General features: G+C 35.8%; 1 protein-coding gene across 5 annotated transcripts in view; it reads left to right on the top strand.

Annotated features, from left to right (window-relative positions):
* The window catches only part of LPGAT1 (lysophosphatidylglycerol acyltransferase 1), a 66,032-nt gene that overhangs the window by 20,766 nt on the left and 23,770 nt on the right, over window positions 1–21,496 (top strand). For all 5 annotated transcript variants that reach the window (XM_060294600.1, XM_030872960.3, XM_030872958.3 and 2 more), the window contains 3 exons: window positions 12,084–12,202; window positions 17,076–17,171; window positions 20,191–20,464. In XM_060294600.1, the coding sequence (XP_060150583.1) occupies window positions 12,084–12,202; window positions 17,076–17,171; window positions 20,191–20,464 (489 nt within the window). The remainder of the gene's footprint in view (window positions 1–12,083; window positions 12,203–17,075; window positions 17,172–20,190; window positions 20,465–21,496) is intronic.

Here is a 21,496-nt window from a genome sequence, read left to right as displayed (position 1 = left end):
TAGTATCTGACTTCTAAAAGTACCTCTGTAATCTGACCTCTTATTTACAGATACAACCTCATTTTCCATTTTTCCCAGTAGTAACTGTCTGTTCAAGGCCATTTCCCCCATGTCTTTGGTATCTCTTCCCTTCATGTTTTAGCTCCCAATGATTTCTTCTTTCCCTGCCTCCTGTGGTACGTATCTTCATGTGTAATGCATTAATCCCCAATTTATTTTTCATTCCCAATAAGTGAGCAGACCTCTTGAGGGCAGGGATCATATTGCATCAATTAAAAAGTTTGCTTAAGTTTTATTTGGAAGAAAATGTATTTTTTAAAAAACTGAAATCATCCAGCTCAGCGAGCTGCTGCCTCAGTAAGATGCTGGCCTGATGACAGGCACACGCCAGCTGAATTGATGAGGAACAGCAGATTCACAATTCCAGTCCCAAGCTTCCTCCAGGGCATAGATCTGAGGACTGGAAAGGCTGGCAAAATTGCTTGTACTATTTAAAATGTTCTCTGTTTCAGTCTTTTATTTCTGCCCTTCCATGCTCTCTCTTCGCTCACCTTTTACTTTTTCTCTCTTTCTTTATTTTTTGCTAAGTTCCTATAGTTGAATTTAATGAGTTAATTACCTTGTGATAGAACCCCTGTATACGTTTATGTCCCCCGCAGTGGTAGAATCCTATTTCTCTATGAAGAGAATAAAACTAGTTGGATGAATGAATACATCAGTAAGTGCTTTGGGGGATAGTGAGCAGGAGGTGCTGTAAATTAATTATCCTTACCATCTGTATGTTTTTCTTTGCAACTAATTCGGTCAGTCAAGAAGCAGCCGTAGAGTTCTGTTTCTTGTATTTGATAAAATATCTGTGAAGTGAGGAACTTGGATTCAGATATCTGTAAATTCCTTTCTAGCTGTAAACTTCATTAAAATCAAAACCCCTACCATATGTAATAGTCTGATTCTAAAACTATTTAGAGCTCTAGTAGCAAAGCAGAGAAGTACCCACATTGCCCTCTTATTTCCTAGCAATTTGGTGCAATCCTTTACCTTTAGGAGAAGTTAGAATTTCCCTTCTTCCAGTTACTCATTTTAGCAGCCTAAGGCAGATAGTACTTAATCCCACTGCTTACACTTTTCCCAATGGAAACAAATTAAAGTACCTTTGATTTAAATCCCCATCTCTGAATTTAGTATAGTGTTCTGTTGGTCAACTTACAAGTGAATGTAAGAAGCTATTTAAAAGGTTGAGAAAACAAAACTTTGAGCAAGTTGAGCATTTTGCATAGAGTGAAGTACTTTTATTGGAACATACTATAAAAAGAAACGTAAGATGTAAAGTCTTAGCTACTTCAGCTCTCAGTGGTTTAATAAAATACATTTGAACCAGACTACTCAGGGGGAGAGGTTTTTAGTTAGTGAAAGTGAGAAAATGAACATTTAAGAAACAAACAAAAAGAGTGCAGCCCAGTAGTAGTATCTTCCATTAATTTTTTTTTTTTTGCGGTACACGGGCCTCTCACTGTTGTGGCCTCTCCCGTTGCGGAGCACAGGCTCGGGACGCGCAGGCTCAGCGGCCATGGCTCACGGGCCCAGCCGCTCCGTGACATGTGGGATCCTCGCGGACCGGGGCACGAACCCGCATCCCCCGCATCGGCAGGCAGACTCTCAACCACTGCGCCACCAGGGAAGCCCTTCCATTAATACTTTGATCTGGGGAGAAAAACCTTCCTGAATTACAAAAGTAATAAGTCATGCTGAAAACAGAAAAATATAAAGAAAAGAAAGAAAAATAACAGAGCAAGAATTATCTGTAGTTCTGCCATGCTTTTGTCATCATTATCCTTGGTACTCACATTCTCCCCCAACTTCTAACCCTGGCAATCCCTGATCTGTTCTCTTTCACTATAATTTTGTCTTTTTTGAGAATGTCATAAAATGGATTCATGCATTATGTAACCTTTTGAGACTGACTTCTTTCACTCAGCATGCCTTTGAAAGTCATCCAAGTTGTTGCATGTATCATTAGAATGTTCTTTTTGGTTGCTGAGTCGTATTCCATTGTATGAATGTACCACAGTTTATATCCATTCAGCTACTGAAGGACATTTGGTTTGTTTCTAGTTTTTAGCAGTTATGAATAGGCTGGTATAACATTCATGTACAGGTTTCTGTATTAACTTAAGTTTTCATTTCTCTAGGGTAGGAGTCAACAAACTATGCCCAATGGGCCACATTTTCCTGTTGCCTGTTTTTATATGGCCCTATGAGCTAAGAATGGCTTTTACATTTGTAAAGGTTTGTAAAAAACAACAACAACAAAAGAAGAATTTGCAACAGAGACCATATGTGGCCTGCAAAGCTTAAAATATTTAATGGCTGACCCTTTGCAGAAAAAGTTTGCTAACCCCTGCTCTAGGGTAAATACCCAGGAGTGGGTTTCCTGGGTCAGATGGTAAGTGTATTTTTAACTTTATAAGAAACTGCCAAACTGTTTCCAGAGTGGCTATACATTTTGCATTTCTATCAGCAGTGTCTACAAGTTCCAATTTTTCTGCATCCTTATCAAAATTTGGTATTATCAGTATGTTTAATTTTAGTCATTCTAGTAAATGTATAGTAGCTGCTCGTCATGGTTTTAATTTGTATTTCCCTAGTGGCTGATGATGTTGAACATCTTTTCATATGGTTGTTTGCCATCCTTATATCCTCTTTGGTGAGGTGTCCAAGTTTTCTGCCTGGTTTTTACTTGGGTGGTTTGTTATCTTACTGCTGAGTTTTGGAAGTTCTATAAGTATTCTGGATACAAAGACACAAATCCGTTGTTGGATATGTGATTGCATATATTTTCTCCCAGTCTTTTCATTCTTTTAACAGTGTCTTTTGCTGAGCAAAAGGTTTAAATTTCGATGAAGTGCAATTTACTGATTTTTTTTCTTTTATGAGTTATTAATTGTTGTATAAGGTATAGGTTTAGGTTTCATATTTTTCTAACATTGTTTTTTGAAAAGACTATTCTTTCTCCATTGGATTGACTTTATACCTTTGTCAAAAATCATTTAGCCATATTTGTGTGGTCTATTTCTGGACTCTCTTTTCTGCTCTGTTGATCTGTGTGTCTGATCCTTCACCAATACCATGCCATTTGATTATTGTAGCTTTATAGTAAGTTTTAAAATTGGGTAGTATGATTCCTCCAACTTTATTCTCCTTTTCAAAGTTATTTTGGTTTTTCTAGTTTGTTGGCCTTTCTTTATAAGATTTAGAATCCAATTGCCTGTATCTGCAAAAGTTCTTCTTGGCATTTTGATTAGAATTGTGTTTTACTTGTAGATCAGTTTGTGGGAGAATTGATATCTTTAATATGTTGAATCTTTCAATCCATGAACATGGTATTCATTTCATTTTGGCCTTCTTTAATTTCTTTCATCAGGACTTTGTAGTTTTCAGCATACAGATCCTGTCCATGTGTTTTAGATTTGTACCTAAGTATATTTTTTGAGCTATTGTAAGTGGGATTTAATTTTTAAAAATTTCCTATCATTCATTACTAGTATAAAAATGTGATTGATACTTACTGTTAGTAACTTTGCTAAACTCACTTATTAATAATAGGAGTTTTTTGTAGATTAATTGGGACATTCTACAGAGACAGTCATGCTATTTGTGAATATGGGCAGAATTATCTGTTCCTTTCCAACCTGTATGACTTTCATTTCTTTTTCTTATTTATTTATTTATTTATTTTTGCATTATTGAACTGGCTAGGACTTCTGGGATAATGTTAAATAAGAGAGGTGAGATTGGACATCCTTGCCTTGTTCTCAATCTTAGGGAGAAAGCACTCATATAACTAATACTAAATATTATGTTAACTATAGGTTTTGTGTAGAAACACTTTATTACATTGAGGAAATTCCTTTCTGTTCTTAGTTTACTGAGAGTTTTTTTCATGAATGTATATTGGAATTTGTTTAGTGCTGTTTGTGCGTCAATTCATATGTGTCTTAGTCTGTTTGAGCTGCTATAACAAAATGTCACAGGCGGGGTGACTTATAAACAACAGAAGTTTATTGCTCATAGTTCTGGAGACTTGGAAGTCCAAGACAAGGTACCAGCATAGTCACCTTCTGATGAGGGCTCTCTTCATGGTTCATAGCCTTTTCACTGTGCCCTCATTTGGTAGAATGGGCTAGACAGCTCAGTGGGATCTCTTTTATAAGTGCACTAATCCCATTCATGAGGGCTCAACCCTTATGACCTAATCACTTTCCAAAGTCCTCATCTGCTAATGCCATCACCTTTGGGGATTAGGACTTCAACATTTGAATTTTAGGGGGACACAGACCTTCAGATCATAGCAATATAATCATGAGGTTTTCCTTCCTCAGACTGTTAATATAGTGGACTATTACACTGATTAATTTTTAATATTCAATCAACCTTGTATTCCTGTGATGATAAACCTTACTTGGTTGCAGTGTATATTATTGGATTCCATTTCCTAACATTTATTGAGGATTTTAATGGATATAAGTCTATAGTTTTGTTTGTTTGTTTGTTTCTGGTTTTGGTATAAGGGTAATGCTGGCCTTATAAAGTAAACTTGAAAGTTTTCCCTTCTTTTCTATTTTCTGGAAGAGATTGTTTAGAATTGGTGTTATTTCTTTTTAAAATGTTTGGCAGAATTTGCTAGTGAAATCATCTGGGCCAGAAGAATTATTTTTTGGAAGATTTCTGACTATAAAATCAATTTATTTAATAGGCTGCTTTATTTTCTGTCTTTCACATTAAAGGCTTTTTCTGGGTATCTGGTAATACCTGACCATCTGTTCTTATTTAAGAGTAGGGGACTATAAAGTTGATTGGTAGCCCTGTTTGTGGCTGCGTCTTGTCCACACTAAGCCTCATTGTAGGATAATCTGATTGGAATACTTCACTGGAGAATCCTAAATGTCAATATTTTTAGATCTTTTCTCTTGAGCTGATCAGATTTCCTAGAGAAGACTCCTCCAAACTCTTGCTGCCATATCCTGGGGCTGAGTGGGTAAAGATTAGGCATCAGAGGGCTTGATCTTTGTTTTCAATAAGCACATGTTCACTTAGTCCTCGTGTAGTCTGTACTATTCTCATTTGTTATTTAACCTCACTCTGATTTTACCACAGGATTATATTGACCTAAATCATTTTGAACTTTCTAACGTAGTGGTTTTAAATGGATAGAGGTGGGGGTGGGATGTTTGGAAGTGTGTAGGCTCTTGAGGGTTGTAACAGAGAATGTTGGCCAGGTGTGCTAAAAGTTTTGCAGTGCTGATGACTGCGGGAAGAATTGCTTCTCCCGAGATACCAATATCTCCCCTGTTGGAAACTGTCTAGGTTTAAGTTAAAGCAAATCTCAATACCAGTTAGAGTTAATTATCACTTATTATCTTTGACTTTCTTGCTCTTTCTTTTTCCATTCTTGCCAGTGGTGATTTAGATTATACTGGTATTTGAAATTAACAACTATTTTAAAGTTTTCTTTTAAGCAGGTGGCTAGAGTGGAAGTGAGAAGACTAGTTAGGAGGTCACTTCAGAAGTCCAAGAAAGAGGTACTGATGGCTTGGCCTAGAGTAGTAGTAGTAAAGAAGGAGAGACAGAGGTTGCAGGATGTGTTTTGGAGATAGAGTCCAAAGGACTTAGAGACGGATTAAATATGGAGAATTGAGGAAAGGGGGGAATCAAAAGTGGTCTTAGGTTTGGTCTTGAACTGACTGGGTGAATGATGGTGTCCTTCGCTGAGATGGAGCAGACTAGGGTAAAGAGCTGGTTCTGTATTGAGCACATTAAATTTAAGATGCCTGTATCCTGGGCCCAAAGACAATTTGATTTTTTTTTTTTCTTAGATACTCTTTGCCTTTTTAGACTTGTTTATTATTCAGCTGTCATGCAAAAACCTCTTGATCCTTGGCTTCTGCACCGTTCCTTATTGTTGCCGCCCACTAACCTTATTTGTGGAGGACTTTGGGACTTGGCTTGTCCACCCCACTTCTTGGCATAATCATGGGCAACGTCAGGGGCTGTGTGGGCAACTTACCCGTTCCTGTTCTCAAGGTTCCTTGATGTAGCCTGCCAGCAGTGACAGCATGATGCAGTGGTTTTGAATCCCAGTTCCCCTACTGCCTAACTGTGTAACTTTGAAGATACTGCTTAACCTTCTGTGTCTCATTTTCTTCAATTGTAAATTGGGGATAACAGTGTCTGTACATTTGGGATTTTGTGAAGATTACATAGGAAAATAATGTGAATTATTTTCTCTTACTAATTATTAATGCCTGACACATAGTAAGCATTCTATAAATGTTGGCTATTAAGATTATTAGTATTTAATTATATATCTATTTAATAATATATACTACTATTATTCTTTTAGTTAAGCAACCCCTCCAAAAGCTACACCGTGAGCCTTGCCTCCTCAAATTTAACCTCTTAAATTAAATTAAATTAATTAAAGTGCCAAAAGGCACTGACCACAACTTCCTAGTATGTTCAGTATACTTGTTTTAAGAAAATAAAACTCGTCAGAGCTAAAATTCCAGTGGTTCTTATTTACAGACATACATTAGATTCACCCGGGGGCTTTCTCACAACATCTGGGCCCTATCTATGGGGGTTTGAGTAGGATGGGTAAAGGTGGAGATGGGGGATGGCTTCAAGTATCTCTACTATAATAGCCCTCCCTCAGTTTTCTTTAGTGAATTACCCCCTTGCTTGGTTCCTTTCCTCACCAGTCTCCTCTCCATTAATCAGTACCTTAATCTACTTTCTCACGGCTACCCTTCATGTCCTCACTCCCTTTTTATCTTCCTCTGCTAACCCCTAACTTTGGATGAGTCCAACCCACTCTGCCTCCAATGTGTGTTACTGAAAGCCACAGTTCTTGAGCTACATGAGATTCTTTTATGTGTTTTGTTGCTCTCCAATCTTTACTATTCATATTAGAATACCTGACCTTACGTGACACGGTAGTTGTATGACTCTTTTAGTTAATAGTGATTTCAAAAGTAACTTCAACTGTCATGTAATCTAATTGCCCAGGACGTCTGTGATTCTGTCATTTATATCTCATTCATCTTCACAATATGTTTGAGTAGCATAATGATATTAATGTTTCTTAAGTGAGTCACAGAATGGTAAATAGTTTGCGGCATCAGCTTGCAGGCATTTTTTTTTGAACTTTGAGAAGTAAGGTATTATGGTCGTGTATAAAGCAACCTTTCTTTGCATTAATTCTGTTTTGTGGGTCAGTATAACAGCTTTAGCATCACTGTTTTAAAGGAAATTGTGATGGTTTATTGTTTTTATTTTCTTTTTGAGATGTGAACTGTCATGATCAATTTTAGTCTAAAACTTTTGGGGGGAGGTTCATTAATTGTGTGTGTGTGTGTGTGTGTGTGTGTGTGTGTGTGTAGCAGGTGATAATCTTTGGCTTTGGTTTTTAACAAGAATTTTAAAAAATTCAATTACAACTAGGGAACTTTTCTTCCAGTTTTTACTCAGTTGTTTTTCATTCCCTTTGGAAGTAGTGGACCTGACCCAGTTCTTTTTTGAGAATTCCTTTCACAGAACAGTGTGTTAAAATATTTTTGTCCTTCTAATCAAGTACAATGTAAGAACTGGCAGGCATCCATAGCTTCTGTTCTTTAACATGAGACTAATTCTATTCCTTGATTAAGATACTGGCTCCATTATTATACTTACTGGTTTGGATAGCAGGGTATGATTTGAGGAACATAGCTATTTCATACATAAAATAAATGCTTTTTCTCTACAAGCATTTTTTAATCTTGATTTTGTTAGTCATATAACTTTCTAACAGTGATCTTTGAAGTATATAATGGTTTGGTAAAAGAAGAATACCATAGATACTGGAAATAAAATTTATTGTTGAATAAAATTTAGATTATTATAAAATCCAGCATGACTTTATTGCTACATCAGGATAATTTTAAAAAGTTGATCCTTCTACCTTCACTTGTTTGATTTAGTATGTGTGTGAGTCTTAGCAAATTGACATTTAGTTTGAAAATTAATTTTAGCTAAGTTATGGCTGAGAGATAAAATATGTATTGGATTAACTCTTAATGATTATACCCTGAAAGTATTATAGAAATAAACATTGAGAACCCTTTATAATACGTAATGGTAGATTTCTGTGATAATGTTCTGGATGTTTAAAATACAGTGCTGTTGTTCTTTTCCTATAGTTGGTTAGAAAAAAACTATAATTTGGGGGGAATAGAATGGAAAAGAGAAAGGATGGGGAAAATTGAGGAGGGTGGAATATATTAGTTTCAGAGGGCTGCCATAACAAAGTACCACCAGCAAAGTTCCTGTGGCTTAAAACAACAGGAATTTATTCTCTCACAGTTCCAGAGGTTAGAAGTCTGAAACTGAGGTGCTGACAGGGTTGTGTTCTGTCTGAAGTCTCTGGTGGGAAGGATCCTTCCTTGCCTCTTGCTCGCTTTGGGTGGTTGTCTGCAGTCCTTGGCTTGTAGACACATCACTCCAGTCTTTGCCTCCATTGTCGCATGGCATTCTGCCTGTGTATCTCTGTCCAAATTTCCCTCTTTTTATAAGGATACTGGTCATATTGGATATAGGTTTAGGGCCCATCCTAATCCATCATGACCTCATCTTAACTTGATACATCTACAAAGCCCCTGTTTCCAAATAGGGTCACATTCACAGGTTTTGGATGGATGTAAATTTGGTGGGACACTATTTAAGCCGGAACAGAGAGTTCTAAATTCAATTTTTATTTTGAGATTTAAACCAACTAGATTTATCTACTTTATATAAAGCAAGTAAGATACATTTTAAGTAGAAAACTTATTTTTATTTGCAGTTATATTCACACATATGCTTTCCTACTGCACAGGCCTAGGTATCTAGTATTTTCCATTCATGTAGCAGAAATTGCATTAAAGGACTATTTGGTTATGAAACATCTATTTATATAGATGTAGAACTAGAAGACTTTCCACATTACCTCTTAATAGCCTAATATATATAGAACCAAGTTAGACTTTTCTTGAGTGTTTTAACTGCATTAGAATAATACTTTTGTTCTTATTTGTTTTATATCCACAGTGCCTGATGCTGATTTATTGAGTGAAGAATGAATTAATGAAAGAATGGTGGTGTGTGTGTGTGCGCGTGTGCGTGTGCGTGCGCACGCATGTTCATTGAAGGGTTGTCAACAGAGATGTGTTATGAGGAGTTTTCATTTAGTAAATATATTCTCTCTTCACACGCTGTTCTGCACTTTGCTTTTATTACTTATAGTATATCATTCCATATTAGTGTAAAAATGCTATGATTACATAATATTCCATTGCATGGATATATTATAATTTATTTAACTAGTCTCCCTTTTTATTTTTAATTGTGACAAAAGACACATAACATAAAATTTACCATCTTAACCATTTTTAAGTGTCAGTATTGTTAAGTATATTCACGTTATTGTGTAACCAATCTCCAAAACTTTTTCTTTTTTTTTTTTTTTTTTTTGCTGTATGCGGGCCTCTCACTGTTGTGGTCTCTCCCGTTGCGGAGCACAGGCTCCGGACACGCAGACCCAGCGTCCATGGCTCACGGGCCCAGCCTCTCCGCGGCATGTGGGATCTTCCCAGACCGGGGCACGAACCCGTGTCCCCTGCATCGGCAGGCGGACTCTCAACCACTGCGCCACCAGGGAAGCCCTAAAACTTTTTCATTTTATAAAACCAAAACTCCATACTAATTAAACAACTCCCCAGTTTTCCCTCCTGTCAACCACCATTTTAGAAATTTCTATGAATTTGAGCTAGTCTCTCTTTTTAGTTTTCATCTTTGCTCTTATAAACAATGCTGCAATAAAGAGCTTTGCATATGTGTCATTTTACGCATGAATAAGTATATCTGTAAGATGAATTCCTAGAAGTGGAATTGCTAGGTAGAAGGATTTTCACATTTCTTAGTTCTGATATATATATCGCCAAACTGACTTCCAAAACTCTTGTACCAATTTATACTCCCCCTGCTCCCACACACAGTGTATATCAGCTATTCAAGTATGTTTCAGTAAAGTTAGCTTGTCAGCTAGACTTCACTGGCAACTTGGGAGAGGAAAGGCCGCTGTGAAGGAAAGTTGGTGTTGCTGGGCTGTCCCCAGTGTTCTACATCTATTCCTTAAGGATTACTTGACATCTGTAATGTAGTTTCCATTCTGCATTCATTTTAAAAACTTAAAAACTGGGCTTCCCTGGTGGCGCAGTGGTTGGGAGTCCGCCTGCCGATGCAGGGGACATGGGTTCGTGCCCCGGTCTGGGAGGATCCCACATGCCGCGGAGCGGCTGGGCCCGTGAGCCATGGCTGCTGGGCCTGCGTGTCCGGAGCCTGTGCTCCGCAGCAGGAGAGGCCACAACAGTGAGAGGCCCGCGTACCGCAAAAAAAAAAAAAAAAACTTAAAAACTTTCACCGTATAGTGTAAGCTATTCGTGTGTTAGTAATAACTTCTGAGAGAATGACTGGAATACCTCACTTTGCAGGTAGGTACCACAACTGAATATATGTTCAGCCCAGCTGAAATTCCCTTAATACAAATCTTTAAGATCTTTAAAATGAATGCATAGATACCTTGCTTTAATGGCTGGTTTTTTTTTTTGTTTTTTTTTTTTTTTGGCTGCATTGGGTCTTCCATGCTGCGCATGGGCTCTCTAGTTGTGGCGAGCGGGGGCTTCTCTTGTTGCAGAGCACAGGCTCTAGGCGTGGGGGCTTCAGTAGTTGTAGCACGCAGGCTCAGTAGTTGTGGCTCGCGGACTTTAGAGTGCAGGCTCAGCAGTTGTGACGCACAGGCTTAGTGGCTCCGCGACATGTGGGATCTACCCAGACCAAAGCTCGAACCCGTTTCCCCTGCATTGGCAGGCAGATTGTTAACCACTGCGCCACCAGGGAAGCCCTTAAATGGCTTTTAATAATAAAAAAAATTAACGGAACTCTTTTCTCAAATGAACTCTTATGAGGAGCTCCGCTGTATTGGGGTGACAGTGAAAGGTGACTGTGAAGGAGGGAGGCTGGCAGAGGTAAAGCAGGTGAGCAACAGGTCTCCCATCCCTATTTCATCCAGAACTATTACACACAGGTGACTCAACTTCTTTCCTTATAGCAGTGAGTGAGATGAGTGAATGCTAACATATATTCAGCCTCTGGTAATTCACGTCAGACATTTGAGGAACCTAGAACCTTCTTTGTAGAGTCCTGGTGTTTGACACTGATGCTTAGTTTTATTTTTTTGCGTGTAGTAAATTTGGTATAAAATGAGGCGTAACTACCTGGAGATATCACTGTTTTCCTTAAAGTGTACATATAGGCTTTGGTGAATTGACTTTTCATCTGGAGATTTTTAATAAATGTAACATCCTTAATTAGTTTTCTTGTAAGATGAAAATGCTTACACATTTTATAATATTTGCATATTTTATTATAAAGTAGAATTTAAGGGGGCTTTGGGAACCACCTCCCAATGATGATCAGTATTAAGTTTTGAATTCATTTCCTCAGACTTTTTTCAATGTATTAAGTTGCATGTAAATTTTATTCCTTCTTTGAAAAGATGGGATTATATTTTATATACTGTTTTGTGGTATGTTTTGTTTACTTGATAAGAAGTCCTTTTGGGTTAGTGTATAGAGATATCCTCCATTCTTTTAATGGGTTTATACTCTTCCATTATATAAAAACTATCCATTCCCCTGTTGCTGAACGTGTAAGTTGCAATAAATATCCTTTGTGCATATCTTTGCCTGTTTGGACAAATGTTTCTATAGGATAAACTCTTAAATAGAATTTCTAAATCAAAGGTATGGCCGTTTTATATTTTAACGGATGTTTTGGGTCTCTATAAAATATGAACATCCTGATTTTTATAGGAAATAAACTTAGTTCTAAACTTTTAGAAGTTTTAGCTAAGTGATGTATCATCATTAATGTGCACCAGTGTTTCTAATACAAGTCTTCTGGAAATGTATACATTTTTTAAATGACAGCTTTGAAACTTTTTGTTCTTACAGTGATGGAATGGGGGGAAGATATTAAAGCAATTTCAAAAGATGAAGCAGTAATGTTGGTGAATCATCAGGCAACAGGAGATGTGTGTACTTTGATGATGTGCCTCCAGGACAAAGGACTGGTAAGCCATCCTGAAGGCAGAGATAGGCTGCAGAAAGGGGAGGTTAACAGAGAATCAGTTTACGGATCTTACCACGGTTGGGAATGTAGACTTACACTTTAATATGTATACTTTTCATGAAAATTTAGAAAAATTTAAAAAGAGAAATATACTATGTATATAACTCTAAATTATTTTAAGAGAGGAATTTACAGACCTAAAGAAAAATAACTGGGATAATGTGGATTATATCTCCACAAAGCTGTTTTTTAAAAAAGATAACTGAAATGGAAGCAAAGTTAATATGGTTCAGCATGGGGCTGTCTTGAGGTGAGTGGTGGATTGCCAGTTTGAGAAATACAAACACAAAAAGCAGTTTGCTTAAGATAGAAGAGTAAAATTGGACAGGGAATTAGGTGATCTTGGGGATCTTTAGCCAAAAGAAAGTAAGGTAAATATTATTTTGGATTTCACTTAGAAAGCAAATTGAAAGGAAAGATATTAGGGCCATTTTATTCAGCGTTCTAGGGCTGTGTTTGAACTGTTGACTTCACATTGCTTATATTGCTAACTAAAACATACCTGTAAACTGGGAGGGTTTAAAATAAAGTCAGTCCTTAACATTAAAAGAATTGTTACCTTAAGAGTAGGTAAAGCGGTTATGTTCATAGAAATGTAAATAAATAGAAAATACATAAAATTAATGGAATTAATATTTGGCCTAATAGTGAAGAAACAAATCAATAGGTATTTTATAAGTGTTTCATATTTATGGTCACCGACTATAAATATAGAAGACCATCCTATAAGATACTATCCCCGTAAAGCAACTAATAATCTAGTGGTAGGTGGAGAGAGGGAATAGCAAACAATACTTAATTGCAAAGTGAGAAATTTTCAGTGGAAAGTGAGCTCACCATGTACTTGGTGGATATAGAAAACTTTGTGGAGGGGAGAGGACGTAAACTTGACCTTGAAGGGTGAGTAGAATTTAGTTAGGCAGAGTAGTGAAGCAAGGGCCTCTTCTTTAGTGAAATAATCTTGGCCAAAACACTAAGGCAAGAATACGCCTGGTGTGTTTAGGTCCCAGAGTTTGCATTCAGCAGCTCAGGGGTCAGAAAATGAGGTGACAGTAAATGGAAAATATGTTTGCTTATTATGGAATCTGTTTTTGTTGTTTATCTGAAAAGCAGAGGCATAATTTTGCTAGAATGTAGAATAAATTCAGTCCTTTCTTATATTCAGAATCATATTCAGAATTGTTATATCACTGTGTAGATATATTTGCATTATAATAATATTTACTGCCTGTCCCCTAAATTCTTGATGTTAAAATTGTGTAAAAACTAGTTTGTTTGGCTTTGTATCAAGGAGAACATTTTTATGCTTACCGATAAGATACTTATATTTATAGTGATTTTTCTGAGGGCCTACAGTGTCTTCTATTGGTTTTTGAATCTCAAAGAGTGCTTAAAACGGTGACTATAAATATGCCTAACTTTGTTACTCTAACTCCAGTTTGGCAGAGATGAGAACTGTATTAACCAGAGTATCAGGTAATCTGAGATTCACTGATATTGTGGACAAGAAAAATTTTGGTTTATTTGTTTGCTCTTGTAAAAAGATTTTAGTTGGTCTTTGGTTCATTTTTCTGTCCAGAGTTATTTTGTTTTTATTTTCAGATTAATTATACTAATGTTATTATCTAATATTACAAAATAATTTGAAACCTTGAAGAATTTTTTATCTTGTTTCATAAAGGAGTAATTGAGAAATAAAAAGGTGGAAACATGAAAATTTCTGGCTCCTGCATAATAAGTATGGGGCAATATTAATTTACATTCACAAGTAGGAATGTTTACTTGATTAATTGCATACTCCATGAGCACGTTCAAAGAAAGAAAGCTAATGCTAAATTGTGGGCCAGTTTAAAAATACTAGTTTAATGGTGATGTGAGCATAACATAGCTTTTTGAATTCAGGAATTCCTGTAGCGCCTGTCGTTGTTCCTCAGTGGGGGCACTGCTTGCATTTTGGTAGGACGGCACTGTTGTTCTTGACTGTCCTGCTGCACATTGTTTTCCTTACCTGACTGCAACCTACTATGTGCTAGTAGAACTCCCTGGTCATTGTGACAGCCAAAATTGACCTTGTAGACTTCTAAACGGGAAAACCATTGGCTCCACTAAAATTTCAGAAGGATATGAAGAATGGAGCCATTCATTTAAGCCTCCCCAGATGTTTTGACATGTAGAAAATTCGTGCTTCCGGGTAAAGAATAATTGATGTAGAGCAATTTTGTCCCTTGGAAATACCTAACAACGTTCTGAGTGACAGCCTGTGAAACGTTGACAGAGTTGATTCAGGCAGCTTGTGTTTACTGACCTCATTTTTTCAGAAATATGAAACAAAGGATTAGTTATATTTTCTAAACGTGCTGGTACCTTTTTAATAAGTATCTGTGAAGTGCGGAGTCTTGCCCTTTTCTGGCAATTGATGATAAAACCAAGAATTTTTATTTCTATCAATAGAATGTTTAGATATGTAATAAATATTTATTGACTTGTAACATTTCCCCTAAAATAAGTTAGGACAGAATTATCCATACAAATCTCAGAAGATAGCTTGGCTGTCTTACTGAATTTGTTTTACGTTACCCTTCTAACTGAGGCGGTAAATCCACTATAAATGTAAGATTAACCATAAAAGCTAGTTACTTTAGTGTTGGTATTAAACCCAGAGAGCAATAAATTGCAGCCACACTTCATACTGTGTATAAAGCTCAAAGGTTTTACAGGTTGACTCCACTTGCTTTTTGTTTTGTTTCTTGGGGCACTTTTCAGCAAATTCCATTTAGTTCAGATTTCAATATATCTAAACAAAGTGGTTATCATTACAAAGCAAAACAAGATTCAAAAATGAGATGTTGGTGATTATTTTATTCTGTATTAAGTGATTTGGGAATCAGTCTTTCATGTATGTATCTTTATTTTTTTAAAGTTATTTTATATGGTAAAACTGTTGGAATAGGAGTCATGTAAATGAACTGTTCAGTGATACTGAAAAATTACATCAGAAGCTTGAATATTATTTGTGGGCTTTTATAATGTTTTTGTAAAAGCAACACATGGATGTCAATGCTTAGTTTTTTCCTTACATGTTAGTTCATACAATTTGGTGCTCAGAGATGAAGTTTACATTTGTTATTCCTGTAGGAACCAAAGTGGAGCTCTGTTGCTTTCTTGATGGAGGCTGTAGTTTTCACTTTATTTATTTAAGGCTTATAACAAGGGATGCTGTTATCTCAGCAGGGGAGAACAATTAACCAATTCATTTACTAGATCCTGTTTACACTTACTTTTAATTTTGAAATTTGCTTGAAATAAAGTCTTCTGCTCTTGATATGGCTATTAACTCTTATCAGCAGTGGATAATATTTTTGTGTTTAAGAAACTGAGTATTTTTATGCTGGCAAAGAGTAAGGCCTTGTATAAACTAACAAGTACTCTTTGTGATATAATAGAATGTGTAAATCATTCTACTAAATGAATTTTTAAAAATTTTATAGTGTATTTATTGACTAATTGAATTCTTTAATGTTCTTTTATTTTGGATATTTTTATATTTTTATAAATTTTTATATTTACATCTTTATATTTTATGACTTTTAATATTTTAGCCATGAAGTTAAGGTCACATTTTATAAAGCCTTAGTGCTTATTAATTAAACGTGGAGCCCTCATTTGATAACTTAGGCATATTGTATTGTTTCAAAATAACTTTACAAGTTATATAAGAATTTCCAAAGGTTTTGTTTACATAGAACAAATTGGAAATCATTAAGTTCAAATTTAAGAAGTTAATTCAGTTTTATTTGTTACCCAGTGATATGTATATACCTATGACCTAGGAATCCAAGACTTGGAATCAAGACCTGTAATTTTTTTTTTTTTTAAGCACTAACATAGCAATAAATATATTATGTTTAAATAGTCTAAATACAGCAAGTTAAAGAAAGATTGGTGGAGTAGATAAACATATTATTCAACAATATTCTGTCTACAAGAAACCTACTTCAAATACACTGAACTAGTTAGTTTTAAGGTAAAGGATATAAATATATATATATATATCTCATGAACACATTAGTCAAAGAAAACAGTGAGATTGGCCATATTAATATCAGAAAAAGTAACCTTCAAAGGAAAGAAAATTAATAGAAACAAAGAGGACCATTACATAAAAGGACCAATCTTCCAGGAAAGCATAACAGTCTTAAATGCATAAACACAAAACAACAAAACCTCAAAATGCATGAAGCAAAAACTGATAGAGATGAAAGGAGAAATAGATAAATACAAAATTATAGTTGGAGATTTTAGTACCCGTCTGTCAGCACCTGATAGAACTTACAGACAGAAAATCAACAATGATATGGAACTCAACGACACCATCAACCAATAAAATCTAATCAAAACATGTAGAATACTACACCCCAGAACACAGAATACACGTTCTTTTTAATCGTCTGTGGAACATATACAATGATATTCTATATCCTGGGCCATAAAACAAACTTCAATACATTTTAAACATTGACCTAATACAGAATAGGTTATCTTAATATAATGAAGTCAAATTAGAACTCAGTAGCAGAAAACAGCAGAGAAATCTCAAAATCCTTGGAAATTATACAACACATTTCTAAAGAATGAATGAAGACCTGTAATTTTTCATGTAGTGCTTTATTTGTAGAAGTAACAGATTTAAGATAGTTAGGTTAATTAAAAGTATGCTTGGATGATTATACATAAAATTTAGAGACTGGCTAGAGTATAGTCAGGTTTTTTTTTTTTTCTATTCAACATTTATTTCTTGCTTTTAAATATTTTAGGTTGTTGCTCAAATGATGTGGTTGATGGATCATATTTTTAAGTACACAAACTTTGGAATTGTTTCTCTAATTCACGGAGACTTCTTTATCAGACAGGTAAGTAATGAGCATTTTTTTCCACAGTGATAGCCTGATCAATCTAATTCTTTATTGTAAAAAGAGGCATCACAAAACCAGCCAGCTCTAGTTATCTGAGGGAGCTGGGAATCTTTTTTCCTAAAACATTTATTTCAGTCTGAATTTGAGTATGCATAAACATTAAAATGCAAATATTTTAATCTCTACCCTCCTCGCTTCTAAACAGTTTACCAAGCGCCTGCCACATTCTCAGCTCTTCTGCTTCTTAGCTGTGTGAACTGGGCAAGTTATTTAACCTCTCAAAGTTTCCTCATTTTTCAAATGAGAATAATGGGTACTCCTCTCACAGAGTTGCTGTGTGGATTACATGAAGTAATATGTGTTACACGCTCAGAACAGTCCCTGCTACTTTCATCAACTTCATCATGACTACCACTATCATCATCTATATTATCACTGTTATTTTTATTTACAAGTCACCGTTATATGATACAGAAGGTATCTATGTTAGCAGTTGGGAGATGGTTAAATAAATAAGATTACCAGTCGGGAGAATACTAAATAAATAAATAAGAGGAACTATTTTGCGAATTCATAGTATGAAAAGTGAGTACGTCAAATTTCTGTAAATCCAGAAAAACCTTAAGAGGAGAAGATGATATGTGGCATACATTTAAAGAATGAGTACGGGTTTGATGGAGGAAGGTGGATTGGGAATGGGTCGTAAGCATTAGGGATAGTTTAGTGTAGGAAAAAGAATAATACCCTCTTATCAAGTCAGCATACAGGGACTTCCCTGGTGGTCCAGTGGTTAGATTCCACGCTTCCAATGCAGTGGCTGCGGATTCAAAAAAAATAATAAAAGAAGAAGTCAGCACTACATTATAGTGTTTCCCTGATATGCTACATGCTTTATTTTCTCAAAAATGGATAACCAAAATATGATATCAAGAGTTTCTATGTATGATAATGCTACACTTATCTGGTGTTTATATATTTAGCCACTTCACCCTGGATGGTGCAGTACCTTACACGTAGTAATTACATAATGAATTGCTGGTGAATCTAATTAAGCCTCTTCTGAGCATCACAAATTCAGAAATAAGCTAGAAGTGTGTAGAAAAACTTCTAAGCTCTATGAAAATAGGTCTCCCCAAACACATATATTATACTTTGCTCCAGACAGTTTTTTTAATATTTATTTATTTATTTAGCTGCACCAGGTCTTAGTTACAGCACACGGGATCTTTGTTGTGGCATAAGTACTCTTAGTTGTGGCATGCATGTGGGATCTAGTTCCCTGACGTGGGATCTAGTTACCTGACCAGGGATCGAACCCAGGGCCCCCTGCACTGGGAGCACAGAGTCTTAACCACTGGACCATCAGGGAAGTCCCCTCCAGACAGTTTTATATACAAAACATATTTTTGTTTTTCATATTCTGTGTAATTGTCTAGTTTTTTCTGGAAACACCCTTGGTTTTTCTGAGCAGAGAGATGGAAAAAAGCAGGCACTGGAACCCTACGAAGAATTGGGAATGGGGATTGGCCACAACAAGGTTGAGACAAAATAAACAATGATCAGAACAACTTAAGGAAGAAACTAACCTAATATCTTAGAGTGTCACTGGAGGCGAAGACAGGAGAGATTTACAAATTCATTTCTGAAGTGCAAAAATTTTTTCCCTGTTTGATAGTAATAAAAATCTATAACATGGGGGAAGGGGAGAGAAAAAAAGTATTAATGTTAAAGAAAATCTCTTGGGACTTTGCTACTAAACATTTTTGACAAGATATTTCCAAGAATATTAAAAATATTTTACATGTACTCTAGGGAACTTAAAAGTAAAGCTTAATTATAATCAATTCAATTCTGTAAATTAGCTAAGAAAATCGTTACTTAGTTTGCATTTAGAATAATTTAGTCTAAAAACTGAAAGTGTACAAATTATTTTGGGGAGCTTCTGTAATTGTGTTGGCTGGAAAATTATTAGCGAATTGACCATACTGAAAGGAAGAACCTTCTTATATTTAGTCATGGGTTTTGGGCTTTCCTAAAAAAGCTTCTAGGTTCCTCTTTTCGGTCTCCAAGTTATCCTCTTTCCTCTCTTTCCCTCACAACTAAGATCCAGTCTATCAGAATGTCCTGTTAGCTTTCAGATTTTTCCCTGAATGTGTGCACCTCTCATCGATATCCCACAGTTGAATCTCATCAAACTCCCTTGTCCAGACTCTACAGGAGTCTCCTAACTTATTTCCTGTAGTCTTTTTGTTACTGGAGCCAGCAGATTTTTTTTTTTAAGTAAATAAGATCATGACTCTCCCTTTTTGAAAACTATCTAATGATATTGCATCCCAAACTACTACTTAACCAAGCTCAAGGCCTTTCTTATATGTCCTCTGCCTCTCTCTGCAATTTTCAGCCACACTGACCTTGCCACAGTTCTCTGAACATGCCAAACATGTTCCCACCTCAGGGCCTTTGTCCTTTTTCTCCTCATCACCTGGAGTACTCTGCCACTCATCTTCACATGGTTTATTCCCTCACATTATCAGCTCTTTGCTCAAATTTCACCTCCTTGGAGCTGCTTTTCCTGACCCTGTTGAGCTTCTCTAGTCTCTTACTCTTCTTCCTAACCTTATCACCAGTTGCATTTGTACATATGCACATATACATATGCATATGTATTATATATCTTCCCCATTCAAGTAAGCTTCGTGAATGTCTCTTACTTCTCCATCTCCAGGACAGTGCCTGGCAAGTAAGTAGTAGGTACTCAGTAAATACTCACTGATGATGAATGAATGAACTTTCGGGGGCAATTAGAGCAATTTTTTTCTGCAGGGGGAAGGGTTTATTTATGTAAGTGCTAATAACTTACTTTTTCCAGTATGGTCAAAAGGGGAAGTAAGTGGGGGGAAATCACTATTCTAGCCTATGATTGGGATTTACTCTAGAAGCAGTTATTTCTATTTAATTTTACAGCCTTTAAATTTCAAATGTGACTGTACTTACTCTATGTGTGTCTACCTTCTAGGGAAAATCTCATCGTGACCAACAGCTTCTTCTTCTCAAGAAGCACCTAGAAAATAATTACAGGAACAGAGATCGAAAATGGATTGTTCTGTTTCCAGAAGGGGGCTTCCTCAGGAAGAGGCGAGAAACCAGTCAGGCATTTGCCAAGAAAAATAACTTGCCATTTCTTACACATGTCACTTTGCCAAGGATTGGGGCAACAAAAATTATTCTGAATGCACTTGTAGCACGACAGGAAAATGGAAGTCCAGCAGGAGGAGATGCTAAGGAATTAGGTATGATGGTTTTTAGCATTTTTTTCTTTTCTTGGAATTAAAGGATTTTCTGGAGTTCCAGAAGATAACATTGTTCTTTTTTATATTTATAATTTTTGTCAAACAGAAATAATACTGAGGGAGAAGATGAAAATATAACTTTTTAATGTTTCTACAAAAGTAGTCCATGCTTACAATAATTTATTCAAATAATATAGGAATGTATAAAGTCGAAGGTATCTCTCCCTTACTGTACACCTTACTCGTGGCCATTCCCACTGCTGCAGTCAACATTCCTGTAAATATCCTTACAGATTTGTGGAACATGTCTGTAGTATTAATTCGTAGAAGTGGAATTGCTGGATTAAAAGATACAGGAATAGAAATGACAAATTTGAGAAACTAATCATAGATATGCAAATGGAATTATAATGATTTATATTTTTTGCAGTTATCAAATTTAGAAAGTTTTTCTGTTTTTAATACAGAGAATGAGTTTAATGAAGTTTGGCAGTATTTACTAAGAGTCTTAAAATGTTGATAAATTACTCAGTTATTCTACTGCAAATAATACTTATCAAAAGGGAATGATCTGAAATACTGGCAAAGTAGTTTATCACAGCATTATTTCTAATGGCAAGAAATTGGAAATAGCCAGAAGAGAGAACAGATGAGTAATTATTAAATATCCATCTAACAGAATACAACACAGCCATTACAAATGATGTTTATTGGCTTGGAAAATTCTTATGCTCTATAATGTTAACGGGGTGGGAGAAACATACAACTCTTGTGTAAACAATATGAGCTCAAATATGTAAATAATAAGGCAGTAGAAAATCAGTGAAAGGAAAGATTTCAGAATATTAGCAGTGATTGCTTCTCTGAGTTGTAACATTATGGATAATTTTTCTCCATTTCTTAATACTTTTCTGAATTAAAAAAATATAGTGAGTATGTATTACTTTTATGGCCAGTAAAAAGTAAACCATACTCAAAGATGCAACTGTGGACTTCCCTGGTGGTGCAGTGGTTAAGAATCCGCCTGCCAAT

The sequence above is a fragment of the Globicephala melas genome, chromosome 1, assembly GCF_963455315.2.
Source record: "Globicephala melas chromosome 1, mGloMel1.2, whole genome shotgun sequence".
NCBI classification, from domain to species: Eukaryota; Metazoa; Chordata; class Mammalia; order Artiodactyla; family Delphinidae; genus Globicephala; species Globicephala melas.
The sequence above is the reverse complement of the archived record's forward strand: the minus strand, read 5'-3'. Positions and strand labels throughout refer to the sequence as shown.